The sequence below is a fragment of the Schistocerca serialis genome, chromosome 1 (genome assembly GCF_023864345.2).
Source record: "Schistocerca serialis cubense isolate TAMUIC-IGC-003099 chromosome 1, iqSchSeri2.2, whole genome shotgun sequence".
NCBI lineage: Eukaryota > Metazoa > Arthropoda > Insecta > Orthoptera > Acrididae > Schistocerca > Schistocerca serialis.
In genome coordinates, this window is record NC_064638.1 from 1,255,200,539 (window position 1) to 1,255,212,685 (window position 12,147).

Here is a 12,147-nt window from a genome sequence, read left to right on the forward strand (position 1 = left end):
AATGACAAAATGTAAACTCAATGGCAATAGTAAACAACAAATAAAAAATGAGAACAGATAAATAAAAACCACAGCAACAGGCATATCAACATGCAAAACAAAAACATTAGAAACTTATACACCAACCTAATATTTGTGTTTATGATTCATCTCCTGAACTACATCAAAATTTAAAGAAATCTTGAAATGCATGTAGAATTACGTCTCTGTTATTGTAACTGTGCTACATTAACTCATGAGATATGGTGTCTATCTTTTTTCTTTTTTTTTTTTTTTTCCTTGCCAAATTTTCATACTATCTTGTCTCATCCTTTAGAAAACACTTATCATATTCTGTCATGTTTTTAACATTGTTTTATTGAAACTCTTCCCCTCTTTTTTAAATGATGCCCGATAGTTTTTATGTGCTTTCTTCTGGCCTACAACAGCTTTTGCTCCTCGCACAAGTACCTTCCTAAAATAATTGCCCGCTTTAGCTATCAATCCACTTTTTAAATCTTTTCATAACCTAGATTTCTGGCTTTCTGTTGGCAAGGGTGTTTCCTTTCAGTTTTGTGTGTATTTTTACTCTGTTTTTTATGATCACTTGCAGTTCAGAAGCAGTTTAGGACTGTCACAACCTGCAAAACTTCTTTATTATTTGATAAAATGCAGTCAGTTTCATTTTGACATAACAATCAGCTGTGTAAATATTTCCTTTATTATATACAACCAGTTTCAGTCACTGGCCACTATCACTGTCTCAACATCAACAACTAAAACTTACACATTACAAAAATGTACAATGAGATGTTTGTGCAGTGCAAATGCTGCCAGTACATTGTGGAACTGACATAAATGAAATGTGCATTAGAACTGTTTTGTAGTTTGAAATCCTATTACACTTCCACATTGTGCATTCAGAAAATGCCAAACACAAATAGAATGGGAATAATGTTATTGAAAACATGAAGTAAGGAGGCAGTCTGAGAAATTACGAGTGCCAGAAACTTAAGTTTAGCCAGAAGCGGTGTACCATACAGTAAAATAAATACAATGTCAGATTGGTTAAAAATGAACAGGGACCATAAACAAAAGACTCTCTCATAAAGGTAAGCATATATACAAATATGTAGTGCACATAGTTGGTGCAAAGATTGCAAGGTCTAAACAATTTGCCTGTAAACATGTTTTCAATTATATTATTTCTATTCCATTTGTTTTCAGCATTTCCTCATTACACAACGATGGCCTCCAAAATTGTTCTGATGCACAACTGACATATGAAACTTTTGGAAGTATTTGGGGCAGTCATTAAGTTTTAACTATCATAAGATTAAGGTTAGGCAATTAATAGATTATTTGTTTGCAGTTCTGACACACATCAAACTCCCCATGCCACAGAACGATAGGCATGGCTAGAGCAGCAAAAATAAAATGGTGCACCCCAGAAATAAAGTGGAATATCAGCAGCAGTAGCAGATTTGCAGATAAAATCAAATGACTTCTTTGGCATTCCAGAGTGACCTGAAACAGCTGTGACATTCCTGGCACTACCATCAAAAAAGAAAATGGGCTACGCCATTTTATTCTGGTTCCTTTAGTAACCTACGGTTCAGATTTTATAATGTGTACCAAGACTACAGACATATACTAGCAAACAAACAAACAAAAATTAATTATGTAATTTTATTTTTTCAAAGTGATAACCTAAACTTTATGACTATCCCTCAGTATGTTCCATAATTTATGAACAAAATTTAAACCATTTTTGTAATTTTACTGTTTTGTAACTACAGTTCTGATAAATGTTCTACATCTTATTTGGTTTTAGTGACTCCACTAACCTTCCTTCACATTTTGAAATTTTAACAATTTATTGTTTCTACACTAAAAAGTATCAAAAGATTTCCATTATCATCAATATCTCAGGAAATTGCACTTTTCAGTACATTTATCTCCAATAATGTTACCCATGGTACACTTGCATGTCACAGTGAGAAGAGTTTGGCAAGTAATGTAAACAATTTCCAATCATGGCAGAGCTATGAACACAACAATCTCAGTACACATCCGAGTGCTTCTGAATCTCTGAGTCTGGGGTCAGTACAATCTGCTTATATCTGTTCACATCCTGAAAGACCTGGCAGCCAGTCTTTGTGTCAACAGACATACATTTCATCTCCAGTCATATTTTCATTGAAACGAAATGAAATGAAATGATTGTATGGCATTGTTGGCCAGAAGGCCCCATGCAGGGGAGTTCGGCCGCTGTATTACAAGTCCTTTTTTTTTTAGTTGACGCCACTTCGGCAACTTGCGGGTCAATGATGATGAAAATGATGATGGACACACAACACCCAATCTCCTGCCAAGAATCGAACCCGGGCCCTATTTTCGTAAACAGCAAAGTATTCATAATTTAATTACACTTGTGTAAATCCAGCTGAAAAAAATTAAATAATTTTCTATTTGGTATTTCATTACAAAAACTTTAAATATGAACCTTCCTGGCAGATAAAAACTGTGTGCCAGACCGAGACTTGAACTCAAGACCTTTGTCTTTTGTGGACAAGTACTCTACCAACTGAGCTACCCAAGCACGATTCACAACTCAGAGTCACGACTCACAGCCCAGGCTGTGGCTACGCCAAATCTCCACAGTATCCTTCCTTCCAGGAGTACTACTCTTGCAAGGTTCACAGGAGAGCTTCTGTGAAGTTTGGAAAGTAGAAGATGAGGTACTAGGGGAAGTAAAGCTGTGAAGATAGGTCATGAGTTATTCTCAAATAGCTCAGTTGGTAGAGACTTGCCGGCAAAAGGCAAAGGTCCCACGTTCGAGTCTCAGTTCGAGTCTCGGTCCAGTACACGGTTTTAATCTGCCAAAATGTTTCATATCAGTGCACACTCAGTTGCAGAGTGAAAATTTCATTCTGTAAACTAAGAATATCCATTAACTGAATTTTGGGATATTGCTTTTACTTCCTGTGGAAACTAAAAAAAATAACTTTATCACATCAAACAAATTCTCTTCTTCATTATGATTAAGAGTAACTAGTAAAACTATTTTTGTAAATGCAGCTGTACCTATGAAACCCTACAGCACCTCTGTCTAAATCGATTGTGCAGCCAATAATATCACCACTCAGCCACGGTTCACCATATTTGTAGGTGGAAACATTCCATTTTCGCACCCGGTTGCCATCATAAGCGTATGAGTGGAGAGTATCACCTAAAAATACAAGAAAAAGAAAAACAAAGCTTTGTTAGTTACACTTTAATTTCAGTTTCATCCAAAGTTTCAAATCTGTATTTACAGCTATACTCCGCAGCCACGCTACAGTGCATGGCAGAGGGTACTTTGTGTACGACTGTCAATACCCCCCTTTTCTGGTTCCAGCTGCTTACAGTTCATGAGAAGAACAATTGCTGGTAAGCCTCGGTTTGCACTCAAATCTCTCTAATTTTATGTTCACGGCCTTATCAAAAGATATATGTAGGAGGAACATATACAAACTCGGAATTTTAAGAGTAGACCATACTGTGATGCATAATGCCACTCTTGCAGAGTCTGATGCTGGAGTTGGTTGATCATGTCTGATCTTTTGTAATTACTAAATCAACTTGTAATGAAACATGCTGTTCCTATTTGCATCTTCTCTATTTCCTCCTTCAATCCTATCTGGTGCTGATCCCTGACTAATGAGAAGTATGCAAGTATCGGTCGAATAAATGTTTTGTAAACTATTCCCTTTGTTGATGGACTGCATTTCCTTTCCTGGGGATTCTTCCAGTGAATCTTTATCATCTGTCTTATCTGCAACTAATTTTATGTGGTTGTTCCACAGCAATTCACTCCATACAATTACTCCCAGCTATTTTATGGAAGTAGCTACAGGAAGTGATCACTCTGAAACCATGTAATCATACAATACAGGGGATTTCTCTCTATGTATTTACAATACATTACATTTGTTAATATTGAGGGTCAATTGCCATTCCCTGCACCAAACATCGATCCTCTTCAGGTCTTCCTGCATTTCACTACAATTTTCTAGCATTGCAACTTCTCTGCATACAATGGCATCATCCACAAAAAGCCTCCTGGAACTTCCTACATTACTTACTATGTCATTTATGTATATTATGAAAAATAATGGTCTATTACACTCCCTTAGGACACGCCTGCAGTTATTTTGATGTCTGAAGACCTCTCTCCATTCACAATGACATGCTGTGTTCTGCTTTGTTTGCTGGGAGCATTTTAGTCCAATCACACAGTTGGTCTCATATTCTGTAAGCTCATATTTTGATCAGTTGGTGCTAATGCAAAACTGTATTGAACACTCTCTGGAAGTCAAAGAACATGGCATCTACCTGGGCAACTGTATCTATTGCTTTCTGGGTCTCATGGATGAATGGAGTGAGATGGGTCTCACATAACTGTTGTTCTCAGAACCCATAGTATTTCCTATAGAGTTGGTTTTTGGTCTCCAGAAATGTCATAATAAGCAACCATAAAACATGTTCCAAAATTCTACAACAGACTGACATCAGAGATGTAGACCTATAATTTTGTTAAATCTGTTCAACAACCCTTCTTGTAAATGGGAATTAACCATGTTTTTCCCAATCATTAGGAACATCCTCAAAAGAACTATGGTGCGCTGCTGCTAGAAGAGGGGTGAGTTCTTTTGTATACTATGTGTAGCATCAAACTGGTATCCCATAAGTTTCAGTGGCCTTTCCTCTAGTGAGAGATTTCAGTTGCTTTTCTATCCCTTGGTCACTTATTTCAATATATGCCATTTTGTCATTTGTGCAACAATTTAAAGGAAAAACTATATTGCGATCTTCTCCTGTGAAATAGTTTTGGAAAAAGATGTTTAGTATTTTAGCCTTTTTCTTCCATCCTCTGCTTCTAAGCCATTATGGTCACAGAGTACTTGGACATAAGGCTTCAATTTGCTGCTTTAACATATGATTTTCTGTCAAGTCGGTACAGAGATTTGGACTTTCGAATTCATATACAGCGCTTCTTACAATAATTTTGGCTTGTCTGTGAGGCTTTGCCTATGTTTAAATTTAGAGTGGAGCTCTCTTTGCTTTCACAACAGCTTTCCAACATGGTAGTCAGAGCAAGGTGGGCCTTTTCCATTCCTCATACAATGTTGCCTGGCACGTACCAGTCTGAAGTGTATTATACAATGGAAAGCCCAAGTTGGAATGCCAACAATTTTAGGAAAAGGATAAATTGCTACTCACCGTAAAGATGACCTGTCGAGTTGAGAACAGGTGCAACAATGTCTTTTCTTTGTGCCTGTCTGCAACTCAATGGGTCATCTTTATGGTGAGTAGCATTCTTTTCCTAATATTGTTAAAGTGTATTATACGATGCTCTTGAATTTTGTATACTGATGGTCAACACTGCTAGTGCTGAAGGTAAAATTTTCACCTTGATCTATCAGGTGATTTGAAATCTGTCTCTTTTCACTCTTGCTAAACAGAAAGATCTTCCTAACTTTCCTCATATTCCTACTTACAGCTGTAATTCAGTGGTGCTGAAACATCCTATAATCACTGACTCCCTCTTCTACACAAACTGATTCAAAAAGTTCAGGTCTGTTTGTCACCAGCAGATCTAAGACATTATCTTCATGAGTCAGTTCTCTTATTAACTGCTCAAGGTAATTTTCAGATAAGGCACTTAGATCAATTTATTTCCCTCAATTCTCTGTCCCTACTACCTGCCCTAATCACTTGAGTTTCCCAGTCTATAGCCAGTAAGTTAAAAATCTCCATCTAAAATTATAACAAGACTAGGAAATTTATGCGAAATATTCTCCGAGGTTCCCCTCAGATGACGGTCTACAAGGGCACCTTTAACACTTATCTATATCCACATTATTTCGAATTCTGAATCTGTACTGGTCTCACTAGATATTTCACATTTTCTATTAATAGGTGAAAAGCACCAGTTTGCTTTTGTTCTACAATATCACTTTTATTGTATTAACTGGTTTTCAATTTACAAGGCCACCTTTAGAGTAAACGTCTGAAGATGGCCTTTTAAGCTGAAAACCGGTTAACGCAACAGAAGTAATATTGTAGAACAAAAGCAAACTGGTGCTTTTCATTTGTTATAATGTTGTTCTACCAAGAACCGACGGATGATTCTGTTAACACTTTCTATTGCTATAAACACAACTACACCACCAGCATTCAACCTATCTTTGCGATATTCCAGCCAGGGTCTAGAATTTCATTACTATTGACATATAGTTTCAGCCAGCTTTCTGTCCCTATGCTACTGTTTATAAGTGATACTACTTCCAGAACCTTTCCACAGATGCTCCTGCAGTTACGTAATACTACTTTAACATTTTCTTCCTTCAATCTGCTATGATGAATGCTTCTCTGTCCAGATCCAGAATACGTCTTTTCCGGCCTATGAAGAGATTTCCCTATCCTAAAACCCCTACACTGATAGCTGATTCCTAGACGTAGTGCATGCCTGACCTATTACAGCGGAGTCTTACATTTCTCGACCCCATAGACGAGCTCAAGATATCTGCATCCAAGATTGACACAGAATTGTCTAAGACTAGGTTTAAGCCTTTCACTTGGCTCCAAACAGAGGCTAACTCAATTCTGGGAATGATGGTACAAAACAATAGCTCCAATTCAATCCCACAAGTCAAGCTATCTGTCTTAACCCTGTAATTTCTTTTATCTAATTATCTGCAGAGCCATTTCGCATATAAACTGTGGTAGGCATGCACTTCATGTCCATCTGGGCAATGATAATGCATTCACTATGCTGCTCAGAATAGCTTATCCACATTCCTATTTTCTTATTCATTATTAAATCTACTCCTGCATTACCCCTATTTGATTTCATATTAATAATCCTGTATGCACCAGACCAGACATCCTGTTCCTCCTGCCACTGAACTTCACTAATTCGCACTGTATCTAACTTCAACCTATCCTCTTCCCTTTTTAAATTTTCTAACCTGCCTGCCCGATTAAGGGATCTAATATTCCATGCTCCAATCCATGGAATTCAGTTTTGTTTCTCCTGATAACGGCATTCTCTGAGTAGTCCCAGCCCAGACACCCGAATGGGGGACTATTTTACCTACTGAATATTTTACCCACAAGGACGCCATCATCATTTAATCATAGAGTAGAGCTGCATGCCCTCAGTAAAAATTATGGCTCTAATTTCCACTAGCTTTCAGCTGTTCGCAGAACCAGCACAGCAAGGATGTTCTGGTTGATGTTACAAGGCCTGATCAGTCAGTCATCCAGACTGTTGCCCTTGAAACTAATGAAAAGGCTGTGTCCCTCTCCAGAACCACTCCTCTATTGTGGTAGCACTCATAAATATAACAGTAGAAATCTAAATAGTCTCCCCTATCCACAACTTAACATCACTCTTGTGCAGAAAGGAATGGAGCATGCAGCCATAAAAACATTTGATAAACCCCCTTGTGTATTAAGGGTGGTTGAAAGTTTCTGCTCCACAACGCCTACACCATGCAGGAATTACTGAATGTATAGCATGTATTTTGTTGGATTACATTTACCAAAGTTTCTTGTATTTTAAAGAAAGCTAAAACAGAAAGACAAATTCAGTTATGTAAATATTCAGCATGTAGCCTTGTTTTCATACAGAATTTTACTTTATTTGTAAGCCTACTGACACGTTCCACATCATTGTGAGTTGTTGTGAATAAGATCGACAGAACATGCAAAAATTTAACTGGCAACTGACCCTTAACATAGACAAATGTAATGTATTGCGAATACATAGAAAGAAGGATCCTTTACTGTATGATTATATGATAGCGGAACAAACACTGGTAGCAGTTACTTCTGTAAAATATCTGGGAGTATGCATGCGGAACGATTTGAAGTGGAATGATCATATAAAACTAATTGTTGGTAAGGTGGGTACCAGGTTGAGATTCATTGGGAGAGTCCTTAGAAAATGTAGTCCATCAACATAGGAGGTGGCTTACAAAACACTCGTTCGACCTATACTTGAGTATTGCTCATCAGTGTGGGATCCGTACCAGATCGGGTTGACGGAGGAGATAGAGAAGATCCAAAGAAGAGTGGCGCGTTTTGTCACAGGGTTATTTGGTAACCGTGATAGCGTTACGGAGATGTTTAGCAAACTCAAGTGGCAAACTCTGCAAGAGAGGCACTCTGCATCGCGGTGTAGCTTGCTGTCCAGGTTTCGAGAGGGTGCGTTTCTGGATGATGTATTGAATATATTGCTTCCCCCTACTTATACCTCCCAAGGAGATCACGAATGTAAAATTAGAGTGATTCGAGCACACATGGAGGCTTTCCGGCAGTCGTACTTCCTGTGAACCATACACAACTGGAACAGAAACAGGAGGTAATGACAGTGGCACATAAAGTGCCCTCCGCCACACACCGTTGGGTGGCTTGCAGAGTATAAATGTAGATGTAGAACCCACCATTTCTTATTTTACAATATATCACTAGATCTTGGGTTTTTTAACTTAACTCACCATTTGTTATTTTACAATACATGAATAGATCTTGGGCTACAATATTGTCTAAATATTCTCGGGATATTTCTATACAGGAACAATGCTGCAATAACCTCAAGAATGACACGTATGGCTCTTCATGACAACACATACCAAATGAAGCTGCTGATTCTCACTTATCTGTTTCAAAAATCTTTACAGAAGAGAGAAAAAATAATCAAGCACTACTCACCTACACCTGTTTCCTGAGTAAATCTGCAATTATTTGTAGCCCAGCCAATCTGCATAACACCTTTGGATCCTAGCTGTACTTCGTATTGCCATTTACCTAAAACAAAACAGTATGCTGTCAGGATGTCATGCTCTAGCAATGATAGTGACATATAAACGTGTCTCCAAATATGGCATTATCAGACATATTATAACATAATTTGCTGGAAATAAAATAGATGGTTACCTTTGTAAAGACAGACATTTGCACGTATTGTACTAAAATTTCCTTGGGAATTTACACTAAGTCTGTCTGATCCAAGCACGAAGAGTCCAACGTGAGATGCTATGTCAAAACAAACATGAGAGGGACCTAGTCTCCCTTCACGTTTGTCACAAAAATGAATGTTTTCATCAGTATCCATTTTCATATTGTTCAGAGCATCTTCCAGCCATTGACTGATTGTTCTCAGGTAAACTGCAGTACTGAAATAAGATTGTCAACTTTGCAGCTATTACTTTTGATGATAATGACATAGGATTTTTGGTATACAATCTATATCATACATTCAGAGAGAAACTGGAATGGGGAATGATAGCGGGGTAAAGTGACATAATGAAAGAAAAGGAGAGAGAGGTGCTGGTGCACATGCACCCACACCTATACTTTCTAGAGAGAGAGAGAGAGAGAGAGAGAGAGAGAGAGAGAGAGAGACGAAGGGTCGGTCAGATGACGAAGCAGAGTGTGTAAAGAGGGCAGAAGAGGAAAAAGTAGGGAGAGACGAGAGAGTAGGGAGAGAGACAAAAGATTTACAATTTAAGCTATTGACAGATAGACATCTTACTTATAAAAGAAAACAACAAAATGGAAGTCACAAGACTAAATACTGAAAGAAATAAAAAATTGCTTAATAGACATAAACACTCAGTGGATCAGCTTATTATCGATAAAGAAACCTTTACCAAAGATATAGACACAAAGAAAGTACTAACTAAAGCCATCAGAGACAAAAATTCCTGGTTCCTTTTTTTTAATGTAAATAGGACTGTTCAACTACTAAACAAGAAGAACCATGGGACAAGAAAGAAGTAGTATGATACAAATTGGGGCAAATCAACAATGAGAGGTCATCAATAGATAACATTTGAAAATCTACTAGTAATCTGGGTATCTTCAAATCTGGTTCTCATTATTTTAGTATTAAAGTAAAAGATCACAAATTTCAACTCACCGAGATTTATTAGGCATGTCATATACTGACAGCAGCTGATGTAATAGCACGACATCTTCTCCAAATATATTACTTATAATTTCAATTGCTTCCATGGCTTGAGTGATACGCTAGTGGTATTATTCAAAGTTTCCGAAGTTCCAAAATAGTTTATGTGCATTGAAAATAATAATAAAGGAGTTCTCCATACTCTGCAATGCAGTACATAAATTTATTTTACTCAAATTCCACAAAGTGGCAAATAAGAGAGACTAAAAAGTCCATAATACAGAATATTCAAAAATAATTTCTACTTTTCCATGAAATAATAAAAAAGATGCAATGATCCAAAGTAACATATCTGAGGGCAATTACGTTTCTACATCTCTCAATACCATCATTTTCATGCCAAACTTTAATGCAGAGCATTTAAATGCCCATACCTGTAATCTTTACAAACATATATTATTCAATATACAGGGTGTATCAAAAAGAATAATCCGATTTTAAAAAATCATAAGTATTATGTTACTTGAGATATGAGCAAGAACAACATACTCTAGGAAAAAGCATACTCTCGAGTTTTACATGGTTCCCACTCAGTAGGAATAGTTCTAATAAAAATGATGTTGGGACAACAGAAGGCATTTTGTGTTCTATATTTTGCACAGTGCAGGTTAGTAATAACTGTTCAGGGTGACTTTAGTCCTAGGTATGCTGTGGACCCTCTTACAGCACAGAGCACTGGACAATGGCAAGAACAGTTCGAAGAAACAAGTTGTTTGTGTACAGGCAAATCGCTGGGCTGCCCCAGAGTGTCTGACACAGACATATAACGCATCCACCATGGTTTCACAAGGAGTTCGCAGAAACCCGTTCAACATGCAGCTTGACACCTCAACATGCCCTGATGTCCACCTGGCATGTGTTGTGTTGACATTTACATATGAAACTACACAAAATTCAGCTATGCAAGTTCTTCATGAAGGTGATAAACAACAATGTGTGGAGTTCTGTAGTTTTGTTCTTGGCAAGATATGACAGTTTTCTTCCACACTTAGTGTTTAGTGAAGAGGCAACATTCCTTTTAAATGGAAAGATGAACTGTCATAATGTGAGAATATGGGGTACGGAACAACCACATGAAGTTGTACAACATGAGAGGGACTCTCCAAAATTAAATAGTTTTGTGCAGTTTCACGGGGAAAGGTGTAGGCTCCACTTTTCTTTGCCGAGAACACTGTTACAGGAAGCACATATCTCAATATGGTTGAGAACTTTCTTCTCCCACAGTTGGAGACTGATTTACCAACAGGATGGGGCACCATCACACTGGAATCTGGAAGTGCTGAAATTTTTAAATCAAAGGATTACTGAGCGATGGATCGGTTGCAATGGACCAAATGATTCAGCCTTACATTACTGGCCTCCAAGGCCACAGACCTGATTATTTCTTGTGGGGATTTATAAAAGACTCTGTTTATGTGCCTCCATTACCAACAACAATGAACGAACTGAGACATCGCATAACAGCGGCTGTGGAAGCAGTAACTCAAGACATGCTCGCTGCAGTGTGGGAACAATCTGATACCGCATAGGCATATGCCATGCATCTCAAGGGGTGCATTTTGAACACCTATGAAAAGATATGAAAAAAAACTTTTTTTGTTTCCTGTTCATCAAAAACAAAATTCATTGTATATGTTTACTAGTTTCAGAAATATAGACATGCCAAATCGGATGATTCTTTTTGATACACTCTGTACAATCCTCCATACCCCTTCCTCTCCACATAAAACCTAAATCAGGATGGTCTGATGGAATTAGAGCCATCATTTTCCTGAATATAAGGTCAGTCTGTTTAAAGCAATGCAATGTCATTCAGTTTACCCACCGCGTATAATACTGTCTTTATATACATTCTAAAGAAGTTGCTTCATAATACAAAAAGTTGATGCTACATTGTTCGTTTATTATTGTACTCCACAATCCATTGTACCTTTTCCCGTGTTGGAAGTAGATGCACTAGAGTGATTTTCAACTTTTGTGTTCCATTTGCAGACAGCGCACAAGAAAAAACGATTGTTGATACCCTTCTACAGAGATATGAACATCTCCAATTTTTCCCTTATCGTCATTAGATGAGAGATAAGCTGCAGGATGTGATATGGCTCTTGATTTGTATTAGTGTGTTGGCTCTTGGAATGCTGGGACTA

At 37.6% G+C, this 12,147-nt stretch overlaps 1 protein-coding gene across 2 annotated transcripts in view; it reads right to left on the reverse strand.

Annotated features, from left to right (window-relative positions):
- The window catches only part of LOC126419419 (E3 ubiquitin-protein ligase RNF123-like), a 165,858-nt gene that overhangs the window by 135,617 nt on the left and 18,094 nt on the right, over nt 1-12,147 (reverse strand). For both annotated transcript variants that reach the window (XM_050086618.1, XM_050086610.1), the window contains exons 2-5: nt 9,953-10,143; nt 8,968-9,206; nt 8,743-8,838; nt 3,067-3,211 (exon numbers count right to left, since the gene is read on the reverse strand). In XM_050086618.1, coding sequence (XP_049942575.1) covers nt 3,067-3,211; nt 8,743-8,838; nt 8,968-9,206; nt 9,953-10,047 — 575 coding nt within the window. In that variant the 5' untranslated portion in view covers nt 10,048-10,143. The remainder of the gene's footprint in view (nt 1-3,066; nt 3,212-8,742; nt 8,839-8,967; nt 9,207-9,952; nt 10,144-12,147) is intronic.